Source organism: Bombina bombina, chromosome 11 (assembly GCF_027579735.1).
Source record: "Bombina bombina isolate aBomBom1 chromosome 11, aBomBom1.pri, whole genome shotgun sequence".
In the NCBI taxonomy this organism is placed as follows: domain Eukaryota; kingdom Metazoa; phylum Chordata; class Amphibia; order Anura; family Bombinatoridae; genus Bombina; species Bombina bombina.
This window is the reverse complement of record NC_069509.1, coordinates 62,319,937-62,340,353: the sequence shown is the minus strand read 5'-3', so window position 1 is coordinate 62,340,353 and position 20,417 is coordinate 62,319,937. Positions and strand designations below refer to the sequence as shown.

At 41.9% G+C, this 20,417-nt stretch overlaps 1 protein-coding gene across 1 annotated transcript in view; it reads right to left on the bottom strand.

Moving 5' to 3' along the window:
- MEIOB (meiosis specific with OB-fold) overlaps positions 1 to 19,986 on the bottom strand; it is a 200,233-nt gene extending 180,247 nt beyond the window's left edge. The window contains exons 1-2 of the mRNA XM_053694201.1: positions 19,818 to 19,986; positions 9,536 to 9,616 (exon numbers count right to left, since the gene is read on the bottom strand). Coding sequence (XP_053550176.1) covers positions 9,536 to 9,616; positions 19,818 to 19,986 — 250 coding nt within the window. The remainder of the gene's footprint in view (positions 1 to 9,535; positions 9,617 to 19,817) is intronic.
- Between the last annotated feature and the right edge of the window lie 431 nt (positions 19,987 to 20,417).

The window sequence follows — 20,417 nt, the reverse complement described above, 5'->3', positions numbered from 1 at the left end:
TAAAGTAAATTGTGTGACCATAGTTTCACTTAAAGAACACATTTTTTCCATCATTGACATGTACACATAACTATTGTATGAAACACATACCTGTATACTGCGCATATTAAAATCCCTCATAGAACAAATCACAATGTGCACATGCATGTTATAGAGTTTGACATGAGAATCAGTATAGGCCCTAGCATGTATCAATGTACATTGTATGCCCACATGGACATATATCTGACTGTACTAATCCCTCTCATCATTTGACTCCTCCACAGAACCTCCTGTCACGAGGATACAAACAGGCATGCCGCCACCATCACCACCACCAGTCACAGGCATGCCGCCACCACCACCAGTCTTCAGGCAACCACATGAACAGTATGCTCCCAGGCATGAGCATGGTTGGATGGCTTCAGTTGAGGACCCGGGAGTGATGCCATATGACCCCTGGCAAGATTCCTGGCCAGAGGAATATTCTTCTTTTGCCTTTGAGGGGGAGCCAAAACAGCCACAAAGGGTCCATGTATTTACCCCCCCACACACACACAATCTCAGGGCAGTCATGGCTTTTACCCACAGACTATGTCACAAGAAGTGTCAACTGGACAGGCTGAGTGGTCACATACTGGTCATCAGTGGGACTATCAATCAACCCTGAGAGCTCCACCATCCTCATCACTTGGGCGAGTTCCACCATCCTCATCACTTGGGCGAGTTCCACCATCCTCATCACTTGGGCGAGCTCCACCTTCTGCAGATGAAAATATAGCAGAAAGTACTCAAGCACCAGCAGATGCAGCTGAACCTGCCCCACCAGAAACATCAGATGCAGCTGAACCTGCCCCACCAGAAACATCAGATGCAGCTGAACCTGCACCTCAAGCAACTAGAAGCCCTGCTGCTCAAGAGCTTGTGGATGCATTGTATTCTCCCCTGGGTGAGGAATACATTGCACTCCAGAGGAGGCTCATAACAAGCTCCGAGAGCAGACAAAGAGGCCAAGAGAGGTTCCACAGGAGCCAAGAGAGGTTCTTCAGGAGCCAAGAGAGGTTCTTCAGGAGCCAAGAGAGGTTACACAAACGTAGCATAGAGCTGCAGAGGGACATGGTAGCATCATTAAGTGTAAGTGTTCAAAACCAGTCACAGATGATGCGAATTCTGTCTGATATGCAGATGCAGATGGACAATAGATGGCGAGAACAAAATCAATTCTTGGGTGTGTTGGTTGAGCACTTTACACACTAGCAGGACACTGCCTCCAGCCTATCATCTGTGGCCAGCACACCAGCAGAAACATCAGAATCTTCTCAAACCAGGAGAACAAGGAAATCCACTACAGTCACCTCAGCTCCCTCATCCAAGAAGCCAAAAAAGAAATAAATATTCTTATAGTTCACCATAAATCTTGTCCTCTTTTATTTACCATATAATTGTCATCCACATCCATGTGAGGTGTGTTTTAGTACACTAATATTGTTAAAACATATAATAACACCTGTGTGGAAATGGCAAAAAAAAAGGTAATATTATCCTGTTTATGACATATTCTTGTACTATAACTCACATCCACAATAGTTGTTTATGAAGGGTGCATATAGTAATATTCACTTCTAAGATGTAAATCAATGTATCTCACATCCAATATAAATTGACACATTGGTATATATAGTAGTGATGTTACTGATAGGGTGGGCATTATCAGGTGTTTTAAGGCTGCAGGTGAGAGGTTGTGGTGTCTGTGATTGGTTTGGCACAATTGCAAAGAGGCAGCCTTCAAGAAGGTCTTAGAAATTATCATATGAGCCATCCTAGGTTTTGCTTTCAACTAAGAATACCAAGAGAACAAAGCAAGTGTTAGAATTAAATCTGAAAGTAGTTTGAAATAACATGCCCTATTTAAAAGAAGAAGGTTTTCTTTGGACTTGACTGTCCCTTTATATATTTTGGCATCAATGCCAAGCTGTGTTAGCATTAGAATTAATTTCACTCCAGTGGGTTTTAAAGAGATGAAGGTAATACAATTATGATTTCCCATTGTTCTCTCCTCCAAGTATTGTTGATTGTTTTGAGAAGAAATTTAAAGTAAGTAAGCAAGTATATGTCCACAATGTGATAAAGTACCTACAAGCTCAATCCATTTGATTATGTTGTGGCTTCAAACTATTTCAAATACACAAATAAACCTTAAAAAACCAATATCATAGTATACTGTCCCTTTAACCTTGAGATGCTGCTTAAATGTATGTGTTTGTTAAGGCGTCCAGGGAGTTACGTTGCTTTTTTAGTCAGTGCAAGGGTTGCTGCGCCTGCAATATGTGGCGAGATGAGAATGGAGTAGATTTTCTGAATTCTGCGTGCGTAAGTCCTTACGCTGTATATTGGATACCAAATTGCGCGGCTGTTCTATGTTAGTCTATGGCTTAAAAAAATACGTCCGCAGGGTGAAATATATGCGCGTAACTTGTATGCTACGTCGTATATGTAATACCAAAATCGCGTAAAATCTGGCGGCGGAGGATTTTGCGGGGGACGCTGCATATGTAATGGAGGCCAATATTGCTAATCAAAATCCTGCATTGGCTTTAGTTTTGCACACAGTATCCATTTCTATTGTATAGTTAGTCAATGTTGGGGGGGGGGCAGAAATTTACATATGTATATGTATTTATTAGCCATATAACTGATATCTTATGCCACTAACGAGATCTATATGAAACAGAAGATAATGGACATTAAGCAATCTTTAAAATGTCTCTTTCTTAAAAAAATAAAAAAAATTCTCCACACTATTTTGCCCATCTTTATGCATTATTGGCTGCTTTTGAGAGATGCAAATTTTGGGCAAGGTTCAGTAGTGATAAAAAGAGAAAATTTGTAGCGTAAACACGGTGCAAATTATTATTAAGCAGATCCCATTGATAATAGTTAACCGTGGCCGATATTTAGGAAGCCCAAATCGGAAAAAAAACATAATTTATGCTTACCTGATAAATTTATTTCTCTTGTGGTGTATCCAGTCCACGGATCATCCATTACTTGTGGGATATTCTCATTCCCAACAGGAAGTTGCATGAGGACACCCACAGCAGAGCTGTCTATATAGCTCCTCCCCTCACTACCATATCCAGTCATTCGACCGAAAACAAGCAGAGAAAGGGGAAACCATAGGGTGCAGTGGTTACTGTAGTTTAAAATTAAAAAATACCTGCCTTAAAATGACAGGGCGGGCCGTGGACTGGATACACCACAAGGTGTAAGGTGTATCCAGTCCACGGATCATCCATTACTTGTGGGATACCAATACCAAAGCCAAAGTACACGGATGAAGGGAGGGACAAGGCAGGTACTTAAATGGAAGGTACCACTGCCTGAAAACCTTTCTCCCAAAAATAGCCTCCGAAGAAGCAAAAATATCAAATTCGTAGAGCGAAGTATGAAGCGAAGACCAAGTCGCCGCCTTGCAAATCTGTTCAACAGAAGCCTCATTCTTAAAGGCCCATGTGGAAGCCACAGCTCTAGTAGAATGAGCTGTAATCCTTTCAGGAGGCTGCTGGCCAGCAGTCTCATAAGCTAAGCGTATTACACTCCTTAGACAAATTAGATACCACCTTAGGTAAAAACCCAGGTTTGGTACGCAGAACTACCTTATCCGCATGGAAGATCAGATAAGGAGAATCACATTGTAAGGCAGATAACTCGGAAGCCGAGGAAATAGCTACCAAAAAAAAGAACCTTCCAAGATAAAAGTTTGATATCTATGGAATGAAGAACTTTAAGAACCAAATTTAAGCTCCAAGGTGGAGCAACAGGTTTAAACACAGGCTTGATTCTAACTAAAGCCTGACAAAATGCCTGAACGTCTGGGACATCCGCCAGACGCTTGTGCAAAAGAATAGATAGCGCAGAAATCTGTCCCTTTAAGGAACTAGCTGACAATCCTTTCTCCAATCCTTCTTGGAGAAAATATAATATCCTGGGAATCCTGACCTTACTCCATGAGTAGCCCTTGGATTCACATTATAAAATATTTACGCCATATTTTATGATAGATTTTCCTGGTGACAGGCTTTCGTGCCTGAATTAAGGTATCAATGACTGACTCGGAGAAACCACGCTTTGATAAAATCAAGCGTTCAATCTCCATGCAGTCAGCCTCAGAGAAATTAGATTTGGATGGTTAAAAGGACCTTGAAGTAGAAGGTCCTGTCTCAGCGGCAGAGTCCATGGTGGAAAGGATGACATGTCCACCAGATCTGCATACCAAGTCCTGCGTGGCCACGCAGGCGCTATCAAGATCACCGATGATCTCTCCTGCTTGATTTTGGCAATCAGACGAGGGAGCAGAGGAAACGGTGGAAACACATAAGCCAGGTTGAAGGACCAAAGCGCTGCTAGAGCATCTATCAGCGTTGCCTTGGGGTCCCTGGACCTGGACCCGTAACAAGGAAGCTTGGCGTTCTGGTGAGACGCCATGAGATCCAGTTCTGGTTTGCCCCAACGATGAACCAATTGTGCAAACACCTCCGGATGGAGTTCCCACTCCCCCGGATGAAAAGTCTGTCGACTTAGGAAATCCGCCTCCCAGTTCTCTACACCTGGGATATGGATAGCTGATAGGTGGCAAGAGTGAATCTCTGCCCAGCGAATTATCTTTGGGAACTCCTTGTTCCCCCTTGATGGTTGATGTAAGCCACAGTCGTGATGTTGTCCGACTGAAATCTGATGAACCTCATTGTCGCTAGCTGAGGCCAAGACTGAAGAGCATTGAATATCGCTCTTAATTCCAGAATGTTTATTGGAAGGAGAGACTCCTCCTGAGTCCACGATCCCTGAGCCTTCAGGGAGTTCCAGACTGCACCCCAACCTAGAAGGCTGGCATCTGTCGTTACAATTGTCCAATCTGGCCTGCGAAAGGTCATACTTTTGGACAGATGGACCCGAGATAGCCACCAGAGAAGAGAATCCCTGGTCTCTTGATCCAGATTCAGTAAAGGGGACAAATCTGTGTAATCCCTATTCCACTGACTGAGCATGCATAGTTGCAGCGGTCTGAGATGTAGGCGTGCAAACGGCACTATGCCCTTTGCCGCTACCATTAAGCTGATTACTTCCATGCACTGAGCCACCGAAGGGCGAGGAATGGAATAAAGAACACGCTAGGAATTTAGAAGTTTTGATAACCTGGACTCCGTCAGGTAAATTTTCATTTCTACAGAATCTATCAGAGTCCCTAGGAAGGAAACTCTTGTGAGGGGGGATAGAGAACTCTTTTTCTCGTTCACCTTCCAGCCATGCGACCTCAGAAATGCCAACACTATGTCCGTATGAGACTTGGCAATTTGGAAGTTTGACGCCTGAATCAGGATGTCGTCTAAATAAGGGGCCACTGCTATGCCCAGTGGTCTTAGGACCGCCAGAAGCGACCCCAGAACCTTTGTAAAAATTCTTGGGGCTGTAGCTACAAACTGGTAATGCCTGTCTAGGAAGGCAAACCTGAGAAACCGATGATGATCTTTGTGTATCGGAATGTGCAAATAAGCATCCTTTAAATCCACTGTAGTCATGTATTGACCCTCCTGGATCATAGGTAGGATGGTACGAATAGTCTCCATCTTGAATGATGGAACTCTGAGGAATTTGTTTAAGATCTTTAGATCCAAAATTGGTCTGAAGGTTCCCTCTTTTTTGGGAACCACAAACAGATTTGAGTAAAATCCCTGTCCCTGTTCCTCCTTTGGAACTGGATGGATCACTCCCATTACTATGAGGTCTTGTACACAGTGTAAGAATGCCTCTCTCTTTATCTGGTTTGCAGATAATTGTGAAAGGTGAAATCTCCCTTTTGGGGGGGAAGCCTTGAAGTCCAGAAGATATCCCTGGGATATAATTTCCAACGCCCAGGGATCCTGGACATCTCTTGCCCACGCCTGGGTGAAGAGCGAAAGTCTGCCCCCTACTAGATCCGTTACCGGATAGGGGGCCATTCCTTCATGCTGTCTTAGAGGCAGCAGCAGGCTTTTTGGCCTGCTTACCCTTGTTCCAGGTCTGGTTAGGTCTCCAGACCGTCTTGGGCTGAGCAAAAGTTCCCTCTTGGTTTGCATTAGAGGAAGTTGATGCCGCACTTGCCTTGAAGTTTCGAAAGGCACGAAAATTAGACTGTTTGGCCCTTGGTTTGGACCTATCCTGAGGAAGGGCATGTCCTTTTCCTCCAGTGATATCAGCAATAATCTCCTTCAAACCAGGCCCGAATAGGGTCTGCCCCTTGAAGGGAATGTTAAGCAGCTTCGATTTTGAAGTAAAGTCAGCTGACCATGATTTAAGCCATAGCGCTCTGCGCGCCCGGATAGCAAAACCAGAATTCTTAGCCGTTAGTTTAGTCAAATGAACAATGGCATCAGAAACAAAAGAATTGGCTAGCTTAAGTGCTCTAAGCTTGTCAAGTATTTCATCCAATGGAGTCGCTACCTGTAAAGCCTCTTCCAGAGACTCAAACCAGAACGCCGCAGCAGCAGTGACAGGCGCAATGCATGCAAGGGGCTGTAGGATAAAACCTTGTTGAATAAACATTTCTTAAGGTAACCCTCTAACTTTTTATCCATTGGATCTAAGAAAGCACAACTGTCCTCGACAGGGATAGTAGTACGCTTTGCTAGAGTAGAAACTGCTCCCTCCACCTTAGGGACTGTCTGCCATAAGTCCCGTGTGGTGGCGTCTATTGGAAACATTTTTCTAAAGATAGGAGGGGGAGAGAACGGCACACCTGGTCTATCCCATTCCTTAGTAATAATTTCTGTAAACCTTTTAGGTATTGGAAAAACATCATTGCACACCGGCACTGCATAGTATTTATCCAGTCTACACAATTTCTCTGGCACTGCAATTGTATCACAGTCATTCAGAGCAGCTAAAACCTCCCTGAGTAACACGTGGAGGTGTTCAAGCTTAAATTTAAATGTAGAAACATCAGAATCAGGTTGCATCATCTTCCCTGAGTCAGAAATTTCACCCACAGAAAGAAGCTCTCCTTCTTCAGCTTCTGCATATTGTGAGGCAGTATCAGACATAGTTCTTAAAGCGTCAGTATGCTCTGTATTTCATCTAACTCCAGAGCTATCTCGCTTTCCTCTAAATACAGGTAGTCTGGCTAATACCGCTGACAGTGTATTATCCATGACTGCCGCCATGTCTTGTAAAGTAAACGCTATGGGCACCCTGGATGTACTTGGCGCCATTTGAGCGTGAGTCCCTTGAGCGGGAGTCAAAGGATCTGACACGTGGGGAGAGTTAGTCAGCATAACTTCCCCCTCGTCAGATTCCTCTGGTGATAAATTTTTTAAAGACAGAATATGATCTTTATTGCTTAAAGTGAAATCAGTACATCTGGTACACATTCTAAGAGGGGGTTCCACCATGGCTTTTAAACATAATGAACAAGGAGTTTCCTCTATGTCAGACATGTTTATACAGACTAGCAATGAGACTAGCAAGCTTGGAAAACACTTTAAATCAAGTTAACAAGCAAATATAAAAAACGGTACTGTGCCTTTAAGAGAAACAAATTTTGTCAGAATTTGAAAAACAGTGAAAAAAGGCAGTTAATCAAACAAAATTTTTACAGTGTGTATAATAAGCTAACAGAGCATTGCACCCACTTGCAAATGGATGATTAACCCCTTGGTTCAAAAACCGGATCAAAAAAACGATATAGACGTTTTTTTAACAGTCACACCAAACTGCCACAGCCTTGCTGTGGGCCTACCTTCCCCAACAAACGATTTTGGAAGCCTAAGAGCCCTTTAGAGATGTCCTATAGCATTCAGGGGACTCCTGGAGGAAGCTGGATGTCTCAGTCTGTAATAGTTAATGCTAAAAAAAAAAAACTAAACTAGGCCCCTCCCACTCATAGTAACACAGTGGAAAGCCTCAGGAAACTGTTTCTAGGCAAATTTAAGCCAGCCATGTGGAAAAAAACTAGGCCCCAATAAAGTTTTATCACCAAAGTATATATAAAAACGTTTAAACATGCCAGCAAACATTTTATATTGTAAATATAAAAGAGTATTACCTCAGAAAGTAAGCATGATACCAGTCGTTATTAAATCACTGTATTCAGGCTTACCTTACATAAATTTGGTATCAGCAGCATTTTCTAGCCTTCACATCTTCTAGAAAAATATTAACTGTACATACCTCATAGCAGGATAACCTGCACGCCATTCCCCCGCTGAAGTTATCGCTCTCTTCAGTCATGTGTGAGAACAGCAATGGATCTTAGTTACAACCTGCTAAGATCATAGAAAACACAGGCAGATTCTTCTTTTTTTCTGCCTGGAACAAAATAGCACAACTCCGGTACTATTTAAAAATATTAAACTCTTGATTGAAGCAAAATAACAGCTACATTTCACCACTTATCTCTTACTACCTCCATGCTTGTTGAGAGTTGCAAGAGAATGACTGGATATGGTAGTGAGGGGAGGAGCTATATAGACAGCTCTGCTGTGGGTGTCCTCTTGCAACTTCCTGTTGGGAATGAGAATATCCCACAAGTAATGGATGATCCGTGGACTGGATACACCTTACAAGAGAAATATACTATTTTTTTCAAGAGACTTAAGTGCTAAAAAGTAGCAGCCACCAATAATTCATTATCAGCAACTATGTAAACATGGTCATATTAAATTTGGGTAAGAAATGCATAATTTACTCTATTTCAGCATGTTATTTGTTTTTAATTAAATGTGATTTGGAAATAAATAAACAAACTGTAATATCACAGGATCCATTGTAAGATTAATACAAGAATGTTGTATAAAGGACATAATCCCCAAATATAATTAATTACCTAAATGTTTCATTAGTTTTAAAGTTTTTCATTTTTGTTCTGGATCTTATCGTTCATGTTTTTTGAGACTAGTGTTTTGCTATAAAAGTAGTGTCAGAGGACATAAAACAGTGACAAAAATGGCGGCATTCAAGAAAAATGTGTCTGGCCTTATTTATGGTGAGCACTTTCATTGCTTGAGACAGAAACACACAGTGGGGATAAGCCTACTCCCACATCACACAAGCTTACAAGGCTAAAAAATAAAAATTAAATAGGCAAAGGGGGAGATAATGTTTCTGTTACACACACCCAGTGAGGCAAATTACTAGGGACAGCTATAACAGCTAAAATTTTGCTGTCAAGAGAGGAAAACACCAGACGTCCCCTTGCTGCATTATGAATTTTACTCTGTTGAATCTTAGCAATTATCTATTCAGCATGCAATCAGGCAGTTACAAAAGGGTCTCTCATATGCTTTAACAAAGAGCTGGCTAGTCAACAACTGAAAGCCTGGGTACCATGACACAGCCCTGGACAGCATTACCAGCATCAGTTTTCATCCCCTGCAGTGTAAATAAAGATCAGTAACAATTAGAGTATTGTGATCACAGAAGCGTTGCTATCGCTGTGGGGAAACACAGTGACAACGTGACAATGAGGCTGTCTGTGACGACGGGACAGCACTGGACCGGAGAACGATAACAGCGTCACTGATACCCACTGGGCGAGAAAGATTAGGGTGCAGTTCGGAAATACTGACAAGTCCCTGATCAAACGTGGAATATGCCATTCTAAAACCTGAAAAGACAATTAAAAAAAAAGCACAGTTATGATTCAACAAAGCCATCACAAAAGATAATTATTAAATGTTTTTATGGATTACTTATGTACATAACAACGTAAATAATAATAAAAAGCTTTTAAAAAAATGTTAAATAATTACAGGTACACTATATTAGTTCTACCTCAAGTATAACATAAAAAAAACTAATTGTATATTAAATACTGTGCATGTTAGTCACATAGAGTATGAATGGATATATTTTGTATTAATTTATAAAATGGTAAATCACAGAGCTTGTTTAATGTGCATTTGTAGAACTCCAACTGGGTAGATTCTAACAAAAAAAATATTATAATCCGGACACAATTGTTAACAATAACAGGAATTAAAAGGGTGGGGCACTTTTAATAAAACTTAGTTTATTGAGGAGTAATCTGTCAACTTGTTACATTAGTTTCTCACTTAATGAAGGCCTAATAATACAGTCTGATCATACATTCATGACTTCTGTCAGCATTTCCTTCAACACTGTTGTGTCTGTTGTATAACTCAGCTTTTCCTCATGCTTAATGCTTATGAGCAGCAGATAACGATTTGTCACTTCTTACAGCTTCATTCAATCTCTTCTCTTTCTACTCTGAGCTTCTTAAGATTATTTTTTCCTCTTTCTATTAGAAATGCTGTTGTCTCCTACTGCTTCTGTAAGTATCTCCACTCTCTGCTTGAATATCTATCTATCTATCTATCTATCTATCAGTCTATCATCTATATATTTATGTATCTATCAATCATCTATCACCTCAACACAGAAGGTGAGACAGCACTACAAAACTGAACCTTCATTAAAAGAGCAATGTTTAGGGGCTCCTGCCCCTTTCTCAAGATAATATATAATAACACACAGCATGATTATATACCATTACCAAAAACAAGGGTCCAATCAGCATAGGCCAGAAGGGTGTGTCTATTAATTACATCATCACTTTGAACATATTACACAATTCAATCCTAATCTGCCATGAAGAAATGAACCCTATTAAAAAACAGAATTTATGTTTACCTGATAAATTTCTTTCTCCAACGGTGTGTCCGGTCCACGGCGTCATCCTTACTTGTGGGATATTCTCCTCCCCAACAGGAAATGGCAAAGAGCCCAGCAAAGCTGGTCACATGATCCCTCCTAGGCTCCGCCTACCCCAGTCATTCGACCGACGTTAAGGAGGAATATTTGCATAGGAGAAACCATATGGTACCGTGGTGACTGTAGTTAAAGAAAATAAAATATCAGACCTGATTAAAAAAACCAGGGCGGGCCGTGGACCGGGCACACCGGTGGAGAAAGAAATTTATCAGGTAAACATAAATTCTGTTTTCTCCAACATAGGTGTGTCCGGTCCACGGCGTCATCCTTACTTGTGGGAACCAATACCAAAGCTTTAGGACACGGATGAAGGGAGGGAGCAAATCAGGTCACCTAAATGGAAGGCACCACGGCTTGCAAAACCTTTCTCCCAAAAATAGCCTCAGAAGAAGCAAAAGTATCAAACTTGTAAAATTTGGTAAAAGTGTGCAGTGAAGACCACGTCGCTGCCCTACATATCTGATCAACAGAAGCCTCGTTCTTGAAGGCCCATGTGGAAGCCACAGCCCTAGTGGAATGAGCTGTGATTCTTTCGGGAGGCTGCCGTCCGGCAGTCTCGTAAGCCAATCTGATGATGCTTTTAATCCAAAAAGAGAGAGAGGTAGAAGTTGCTTTTTGACCTCTCCTTTTACCTGAATAAACAACAAACAAGGAAGATGTTTGTCTAAAATCCTTTGTAGCATCTAAATAGAATTTTAGAGCGCGAACAACATCCAAATTGTGCAACAAACGTTCCTTCTTTGAAACTGGTTTCGGACACAGAGAAGGTACGATAATCTCCTGGTTAATGTTTTTGTTAGAAACAACTTTTGGAAGAAAACCAGGTTTAGTACGTAAAACCACCTTATCTGCATGGAACACCAGATAAGGAGGAGAACACTGCAGAGCAGATAATTCTGAGACTCTTCTGGCAGAAGAAATCGCAACTAAAAACAAAACTTTCCAAGATAATAACTTAATATCAACGGAATGTAAGGGTTCAAACGGAACCCCCTGAAGAACTGAAAGAACTAAATTGAGACTCCAAGGAGGAGTCAAAGGTTTGTAAACAGGCTTGATTCTAACCAGAGCCTGCACAAAGGCTTGAACATCTGGCACAGCTGCCAGCTTTTTGTGAAGTAATACCGACAAGGCAGAAATCTGTCCCTTCAGGGAACTTGCAGATAATCCTTTTTCCAATCCTTCTTGAAGGAAGGATAGAATCCTAGGAATCTTAACCTTGTCCCAAGGGAATCCTTTAGATTCACACCAACAGATATATTTTTTCCAAATTTTGTGGTAAATCTTTCTAGTCACAGGCTTTCTGGCCTGAACAAGAGTATCGATAACAGAATCTGAGAATCCTCGCTTCGATAAAATCAAGCGTTCAATCTCCAAGCAGTCAGCTGGAGTGAAACCAGATTCGGATGTTCGAACGGACCCTGAACAAGAAGGTCTCGTCTCAAAGGTAGCTTCCAAGGTGGAGCCGATGACATATTCACCAGATCTGCATACCAAGTCCTGCGTGGCCACGCAGGAGCTATCAAGATCACCGACGCCCTCTCCTGCTTGATCCTGGCTATCAGCCTGGGGATGAGAGGAAATGGCGGGAACACATAAGCTAGTTTGAAGGTCCAAGGTGCCACTAGTGCATCCACTAGAGCCGCCTTGGGATCCCTGGATCTGGCCCCGTAGCAAGGAACTTTGAAGTTCTGACGAGAGGCCATCAGATCCATGTCTGGAATGCCCCACAGGTGAGTGACTTGGGCAAAGATTTCCGGATGGAGTTCCCACTCCCCCGGATGCAATGTCCGCCGACTCAGAAAATCCGCTTCCCAATTTTCCACTCCTGGGATGTGGATAGCAGACAGGTGGCAGGAGTGAGACTCCGCCCAAAGAATTATTTTGGTTACTTCTTCCATCGCTAGGGAACTCCTTGTTCCCCCCTGATGGTTGATGTACGCAACAGTCGTCATGTTGTCTGATTGAAACCGTATGAACCTGGTCCTCGCAAGCTGGGGCCAGGCCTGGAGAGCATTGAATATCGCTCTCAGTTCCAGAATATTTATCGGTAGAAGAGATTCTTCCCGAGACCAAAGACCCTGAGCTTTCAGGGATCCCCAGACCGCGCCCCAGCCTATCAGACTGGCGTCGGTCGTGACAATGACCCACTCTGGTCTGTGGAACATCATCCCTTGAGACAGATTGTCCAGGGACAGCCACCAACGGAGTGAGTCTCTGGTCTTCTGATTTACTTGTATCTTCGGAGACAAGTCTGTATAGTCCCCATTCCACTGACTGAGCATGCACAGTTGTAATGGTCTTAGATGAATGCGCGCAAAAGGAACTATGTCCATCGCCGCCACCATCAACCCGATCACTTCCATGCACTGAGCTATGGAAGGAAGAGGAACGGAATGAAGTATCCGACAAGAGTCCAGAAGCTTTGTTTTTCTGGCCTCTGTTAGAAAGATCCTCATTTCTAAGGAGTCTATAATTGTTCCCAAGAAGGGAACCCTTGTTGACGGGGATAGAGAACTCTTTTCCACGTTCACTTTCCAGCCGTGAGATCTGAGAAAGGCCAGGACAATGTCCGTGTGAGCCTTTGCTTGAGGAAGGGACGACGCTTGAATCAGAATGTCGTCCAGGTAAGGTACTACTGCAATGCCCCTTGGTCTTAGCACCGCTAGAAGGGACCCTAGTACCTTTGTGAAAATCCTTGGAGCAGTGGCTAATCCGAAAGGAAGCGCCACGAACTGGTAATGTTTGTCCAGGAATGCAAACCTTAGGAACCGATGATGTTCCTTGTGGATAGGAATATGTAGATACGCATCCTTTAAATCCACCGTGGTCATGAATTGACCTTCCTGGATGGAAGGAAGGATAGTTCGGATGGTTTCCATCTTGAACGATGGGACCTTGAGAAATTTGTTTAAGATCTTGAGATCTAGGATTGGTCTGAACGTTCCCTCTTTTTTGGGAACTATGAACAGATTGGAGTAGAACCCCATCCCCTGTTCTCTTAATGGAACAGGATGAATCACTCCCATTTTTAACAGGTCTTCTACACAATGTAAGAACGCCTGTCTTTTTATGTGGTCTGAAGACAACTGCGACCTGTGGAACCTCCCCCTTGGGGGAAGTCCCTTGAATTCCAGAAGATAACCCTGGGAGACTATTTCTAGCGCCCAAGGATCCAGAACATCTCTTGCCCAAGCCTGAGCGAAGAGAGAGAGTCTGCCCCCCACCAGATCCGGTCCCGGATCGGGGGCCAATATTTCATGCTGTCTTGGTAGCAGTGGCAGGTTTCTTGGCCTGCTTTCCCTTGTTCCAGCCTTGCATTGGTCTCCAAGCTGGCTTGGCCTGAGAAGTATTACCCTCTTGCTTAGAGGACGTAGCACCTTGGGCTGGTCCGTTTTTACGAAAGGGACGAAAATTAGGTCTATTTTTTGCCTTGAAAGGCCGATCCTGAGGAAGGGCGTGGCCCTTACCCCCAGTGATATCAGAGATAATCTCTTTCAAGTCAGGACCAAACAACGTTTTCCCCTTGAAAGGAATGTTTAGTAGCTTGTTCTTGGACGACGCATCAGCCGACCAAGATTTCAACCAAAGCGCTCTGCGCGCCACAATAGCAAACCCAGAGTTCTTAGCCGCTAACTTAGCCAATTGCAAAGAGGCGTCTAGAGTGAAAGAATTAGCCAATTTGAGAGCATTGATTCTGTCCATAATCTCCTCATAAGGAGGAGAGTCACTATCGAGCACCTTAAGCAGTTCATCAAACCAGAAATATGCGGCAGTAGTGACAGGGACAATGCATGAAATGGGTTGTAGAAGGTAACCCTGCTGAACAAACATCTTTTTAAGCAAACCTTCTAATTTTTTATCCATAGGATCTTTGAAAGCACAACTATCCTCTATGGGAATAGTGGTGCGTTTGTTTAAAGTAGAAACCGCTCCCTCGACCTTGGGGACTGACTGCCATAAGTCCTTTCTGGGGTCGACCATAGGAAACAATTTTTTAAATATGGGGGGAGGGACGAAAGGAATACCGGGCCTTTCCCATTCTTTATTAACAATGTCCGCCACCCGCTTGGGTATAGGAAAAGCTTCTGGGAGCCCCGGCACCTCTAGGAACTTGTCCATTTTACATAGTTTCTCTGGGATGACTAAATTTTCACAATCATCCAGAGTGGATAATACCTCCTTAAGCAAAATGCGGAGATGTTCCAATTTAAATTTAAATGTAATCACATCAGATTCAGCCTGCTGAGAAATGTTCCCTAAATCAGTAATTTCTCCCTCAGACAAAACCTCCCTGGCCCCCTCAGATTGGGTTAGGGGCCCTTCAGAGATATTAATATCAGCGTCGTCATGCTCTTCAGTAACTAAAACAGAGCAGCCACGCTTACGCTGACAAGGGTTCATTTTGGCTAAAATGTTTTTGACAGAATTATCCATTACAGCCGTTAATTGTTGCATAGTAAGGAGTATTGGCGCGCTAGATGTACTAGGGGCCTCCTGAGTGGGCAAGACTCGTGTAGACGAAGGAGGGAATGATGCAGTACCATGCTTACTCCCCTCACTTGAGGAATCATCTTGGGCATCATTGTCATTATCACATAAATCACATTTATTTAAATGAATAGGAATTCTGGCTTCCCCACATTCAGAACACAGTCTATCTGGTAGTTCAGACATGTTAAACAGGCATAAACTTGAACAGAAAGTACAAAAAACGTTTTAAAATAAAACCGTTACTGTCACTTTAAATTTTAAACTGAACACACTTTATTACTGCAATTGCGAAAAAACATGAAGGAATTGTTCAAAATTCACCAAATTTTCACCACAGCGTCTTAAAGCTTTGAAAATATTGCACACCAATTTTGGAAGCTTTAACCCTTAAAATAACGGAACCGGAGCCGTTTTAAGCTTTAAACCCCTTTACAGTCCCTGGTATCTGCTTTGCTGAGACCCAACCAAACCCAAAGGGGAATACGATACCAAATGACGCCTTCAGAAGTCTTTTATAAGTATCAGAGCTCCTCTCACATGCGACTGCATGCCATGCCTCTCAAAAACAAGTGCGCAACACCGGCGCGAAAATGAGACTCTGCCTATGCTTTGGGAAAGCCCCTAAAGAATAAGGTGTCTAAAACAGTGCCTGCCGATATTATTATATCAAAATACCCATAAAAAATGATTCCTCAAGGCTAAATATGTGTTAATAATCAATCGATTTAGCCCAGAAAAAGTCTACAGTTTAAATAAGCCCTTGTGAAGCCCTTATTTACAATCGTAATAAACATGGCTTACCGGATCCCATAGGGAAAATGACAGCTTCCAGCATTACATCGTCTTGTTAGAATGTGTCATACCTCAAGCAGTAAGAGACTGCACACTGTTCCCCCAACTGAAGTTAATTGCTCTCAACAGTCCTGTGTGGAACAGCCATGGATTTTAGTTACGGTTGCTAAAATCATTTTCCTCATACAAACAGAATTCTTCATCTCTTTTCTGTTTCTGAGTAAATAGTACGTACCAGCACTATTTGAAAATAACAAACTCTTGATTGAATAATGAAAAACTACAGTTAAACACTAAAAAACTCTAAGCCATCTCCGTGGAGATGTTGCCTGTACAACGGCAAAGAGAATGACTGGGGTAGGCGGAGCCTAGGAGGGATCATGTGACCAGCTTTGCTGGGCTCTTTGCCATTTCCTGTTGGGGAGGAGAATATCCCACAAGTAAGGATGACGCCGTGGACCGGACACACCTATGTTGGAGAAACAAGTGCAGTAAATCAGCCTGATCAAGAAGAGGGTACAATTACACACAGTAAAGAAACCTAAAATTATTATACAGTTAATTATAAATTGTGGAAACATTCAAATCAACTTAATTAAATGTAGTTAAATAAATAACTCTTTGTTAAGGCCTTTAGGTGACATGGCATCAAGTTTTCATATCCATTTTACCTCCTTAAATAAAAGGTCTTTATGTATATCCCCTCCTTTTGGTTTCCTCTGTGCCTGATCCAATATCATAAATCTCAATTGACTGGTCTGGTGGCCCATTTCCAAAAAATGTGCTGGCACAAGTAGATGGGCCGTACCTGTCAGGGTTTCACCCTAACTTCACTCGTTAATTGCAGCTTTTTATCTTGGCTGCCATTTTAGACTCACCTGAGTTTTCTCCTTGCCTGTAGCAGAGTGTGTAACGATGCTCACTACTCCCAGGTTCCCAGGTTCCCTCTTATGGCCAAACTGGAGAACATTATCAGAGATAGACAGGTTGTAGTCCCAGAATGATATAATCACTTCCTATTTAACTGCCTCAGTCCTGTTTGCCTTTGCCCTTGTGTTGTCTCTGACTTCTCTGTGAGTTCCTTTGACTCCGTGTATAACCTGGCTTGTTTGACATCCCTTCTGGTTCCTAATCCCTGGCTTGTTCCTGACTTCGCTGACTTCATGTTCCTGACCCGGGCTCATCTGACTACTCGCTTTGGTTCCTGTCCTGGCTCATCTGACTATCCACTCTGGCTTTGACTCCTGGCTTGTCATTTGGCTTTTGAACTTGTTATCATTTTTTGTTATTTTTTAATAAAAGTGTGATTCATTTAGCATTTCACATCTCTGTCTGGTTCCTGGTACCCTGACAGTGCCCTCATTCCTAGTGGTGGACTTGTGTTGGCAAACACAATCTTTTATCTTTTGGGTGGTCTCTCCTACATAGATGAGTCTACATGGGCCTATGTGGAATCATATGTGTACTACCCAGGGATCTTATATTTTTTACCTGTATATAGGTGTGAATTAATACCTTTAATTACACTATTGTACTGGGTACAATTTAGACAAGGAAATGCTTCGTGTTTTGTTTACCAAAAACCTGTTATTTCTATCAATTTGCTGTAAGGTTTGATGGGCACGTACCAATCTCCTACCTGTACTGTGTCCTTTTCTGTATGCGGCTCTTGGTAATTCACTAAACTCTTTTATTTGTGGGTATGTGTCTTTTAGTAAGAACCAATTTTTTTCTTTTTTCTGATTATCCTAAAAAACGTGATTACTTATCATGTTGTATGTGCTCACAAATGTTAATGTGTGAATTACACCCCCTAGAATTGACAGGATCCGTATCTATCTCTTCCAGAACTGTGGCAAGTTCTTGCTGATCATAGCCTCTCCTGATACATTTTCCCCTCATTTGGTTAGACCAATTTTGCCTCTGTTGCCTGACAACTGGATCAGATATAATTCTCTTCACATTCAATAGTTGGGATTTAGGGACACTTTTAAATATCCTTGGGGGGGGGGTGAAAACTTTGTCTGTGGAGCAATGTATTGCTATCAGTGTTTTTTTTTATATAGAGATCTGTCTGGAGGTCTCCACATCTGTCTATCTATCTATCTATCTATCTATCTATCTATCTATCTATCTATCAATCTATCTCTCTCTCTCTCTCTCTCTCTCTCTCTATATATATATATATATATATATATCTGTCTATCTATTCATCTATCTATTGATCTATCTGGTATCTATCTATCTATCAATCATCTATCTATTTAGCTATCATTATCTATCTATCTATCTATCTATCTATCATCTATCTAGTATCTATGTATCTATCTATCTAGATATTATATCTGTATATCCACAAAACAGGGGGTATAGGTGCACATCTACTTGCAAATAAATAAAAGGTTTTTTAAATGCAGCAAAAATTGCAAAAATCACCAATCTTTTATTTTAAAATTAGGATATTAGTCACACAATATGGCCATATTCTGCTTAGCCAGTTACTATGTATTTTTCCCACCTTAACAAAAATACCAAGCAAGATACTGCCCCTAATAAAGAGAGGTGTACATGATCTGTGTCACTATATCTAATAGCTTCATAGAATTGTGGAAAATAGCTTTTTAGTGGAATATTAAATTGTTAACACACTTCATTCTGTAATAATTTCAATACCCATTCCAATCCCTTTGATGAAGCACAAAATCTTTTAATTCAACAGGTTTTGGGTTCCTTTTGTACAGCATTCCATTCAAGTGGCTTATTTTAAATAACTTAAGCTGCTAGAATAATGAATACGTAGATGTAACAGGGAAACAAATTATAAGCCTTAAGAATTATGCTTTGGGGGACTTCTGTTGGGAGGGCTACAGAGCTGCAGCAAAAAGTTGGAGCTCTGTGAAAGCCTACCATGACAATGATATTAAACGTATTTATTTCCCAATCCAAGTGTTTTCTCCTTGGTACATAATGTTCCTGAAACCGTCTGTATCCACCATAGATGGGTTTTACACTGGTGATTGTCATATCTCCATAACCTGGGGCACATCTGTACAGAGCAAACATACCCCTGAGGCGAAGAAGGTAACACCAGACCCTGACAGAATACAGACTGGTATACCAGAGATGCTAGCCCTTGGGCAGTTTCCAGGGTATGTAAGAGAAACAAACAGGTGGAGTGGATTATGAAAGTTAGATAGGGGCCATACTTGTGGCACAAAAAGAGAGCCCCTGAAGTCCGGAAGTTGGGACCATTGTTTTACATTCATTTCTCAAGTCGGAATACAGAGTGCTTTCACATAACACAAGTCATATAAGAAACTGAGCATTTAGGGTAAGAGGGTTGAAAGCCCAATACTGACATTTCCACACCTGACTATGGACTAAATTATGAGTGGAGCGCTATTTTGTGCTTCAGCTAGCGCTTTAACTTCACTAGAAGTAAGTTTTGCATGCGTCAGGTTGTGCTCGTATTACAAGTTGAAAGTAAAAAGTTAGCGTGATAGTCTGATATATACAAAACTAAAAACATTTATGCAACATTATGCTATTCAGCTTTGCTATCATGACATAAAAGCCGTCCATTATTGAGGATCTAAAAACTATGTAACAAAATTAAGCTAATGGAACATTTGATAACAGGCCCACGCTTTGGAAGGGGCGAGTGAGGCACCGGCCACGGGCACCGTGCTTTGGGAACCCCGCACAGAGCCATATGATGTGCATTGTAAGTATCAGATCACATAAAAAAACACCAGAGGAGTCACAGGTCCAACAAACGCTAAAATCACCTTTTTCATTCTTAATTATCATAAGCACAGCTAGCCTATTCAATAATTCCCCCATGCCCCACCCATATACACGCTTTCTATCAATCATTGCTTTCTGCTCTTCACTATCTGTGTGGCTGGTAAAAGCTCTGCTGGTGTCATCCATAGCAACAGCAAGCACATGGCGCATCCTAGTTACCTGTGCAAGCTCAGGAAAAGACTTAGAATCCTGGAGGAGGTGAGAACGCCAGGGAGATATCCTAGATATAGGGAGATTCAGGGGCCGGGGTAGGAGAGACTTAATGCACTATAGACAACAAGAGAGAAGAACAAATTAGTCATATATGGGTAGATTTATTAAGCAGCGGATGCTGCTATCTACCCGCAAAGTTTCAGGTCCGCTTGTGCAATGTTAAATGCAGACAGTGTATGCTGTCAGCATTTAGTGTTGTCGGGCGGACAAGATTCACTAGAGCGAATCATGTCCGCCTGACATTTGATAAATTGACCCCGTAATATGAAAGAAAAGCCAGAATTAGTTTATAATCTTACTTTAGAGTGAGATGTTCAGTTTTTAAGTTAGCATTGCCTTTCCATAAATGCTAACAAGCTGAAGAATAG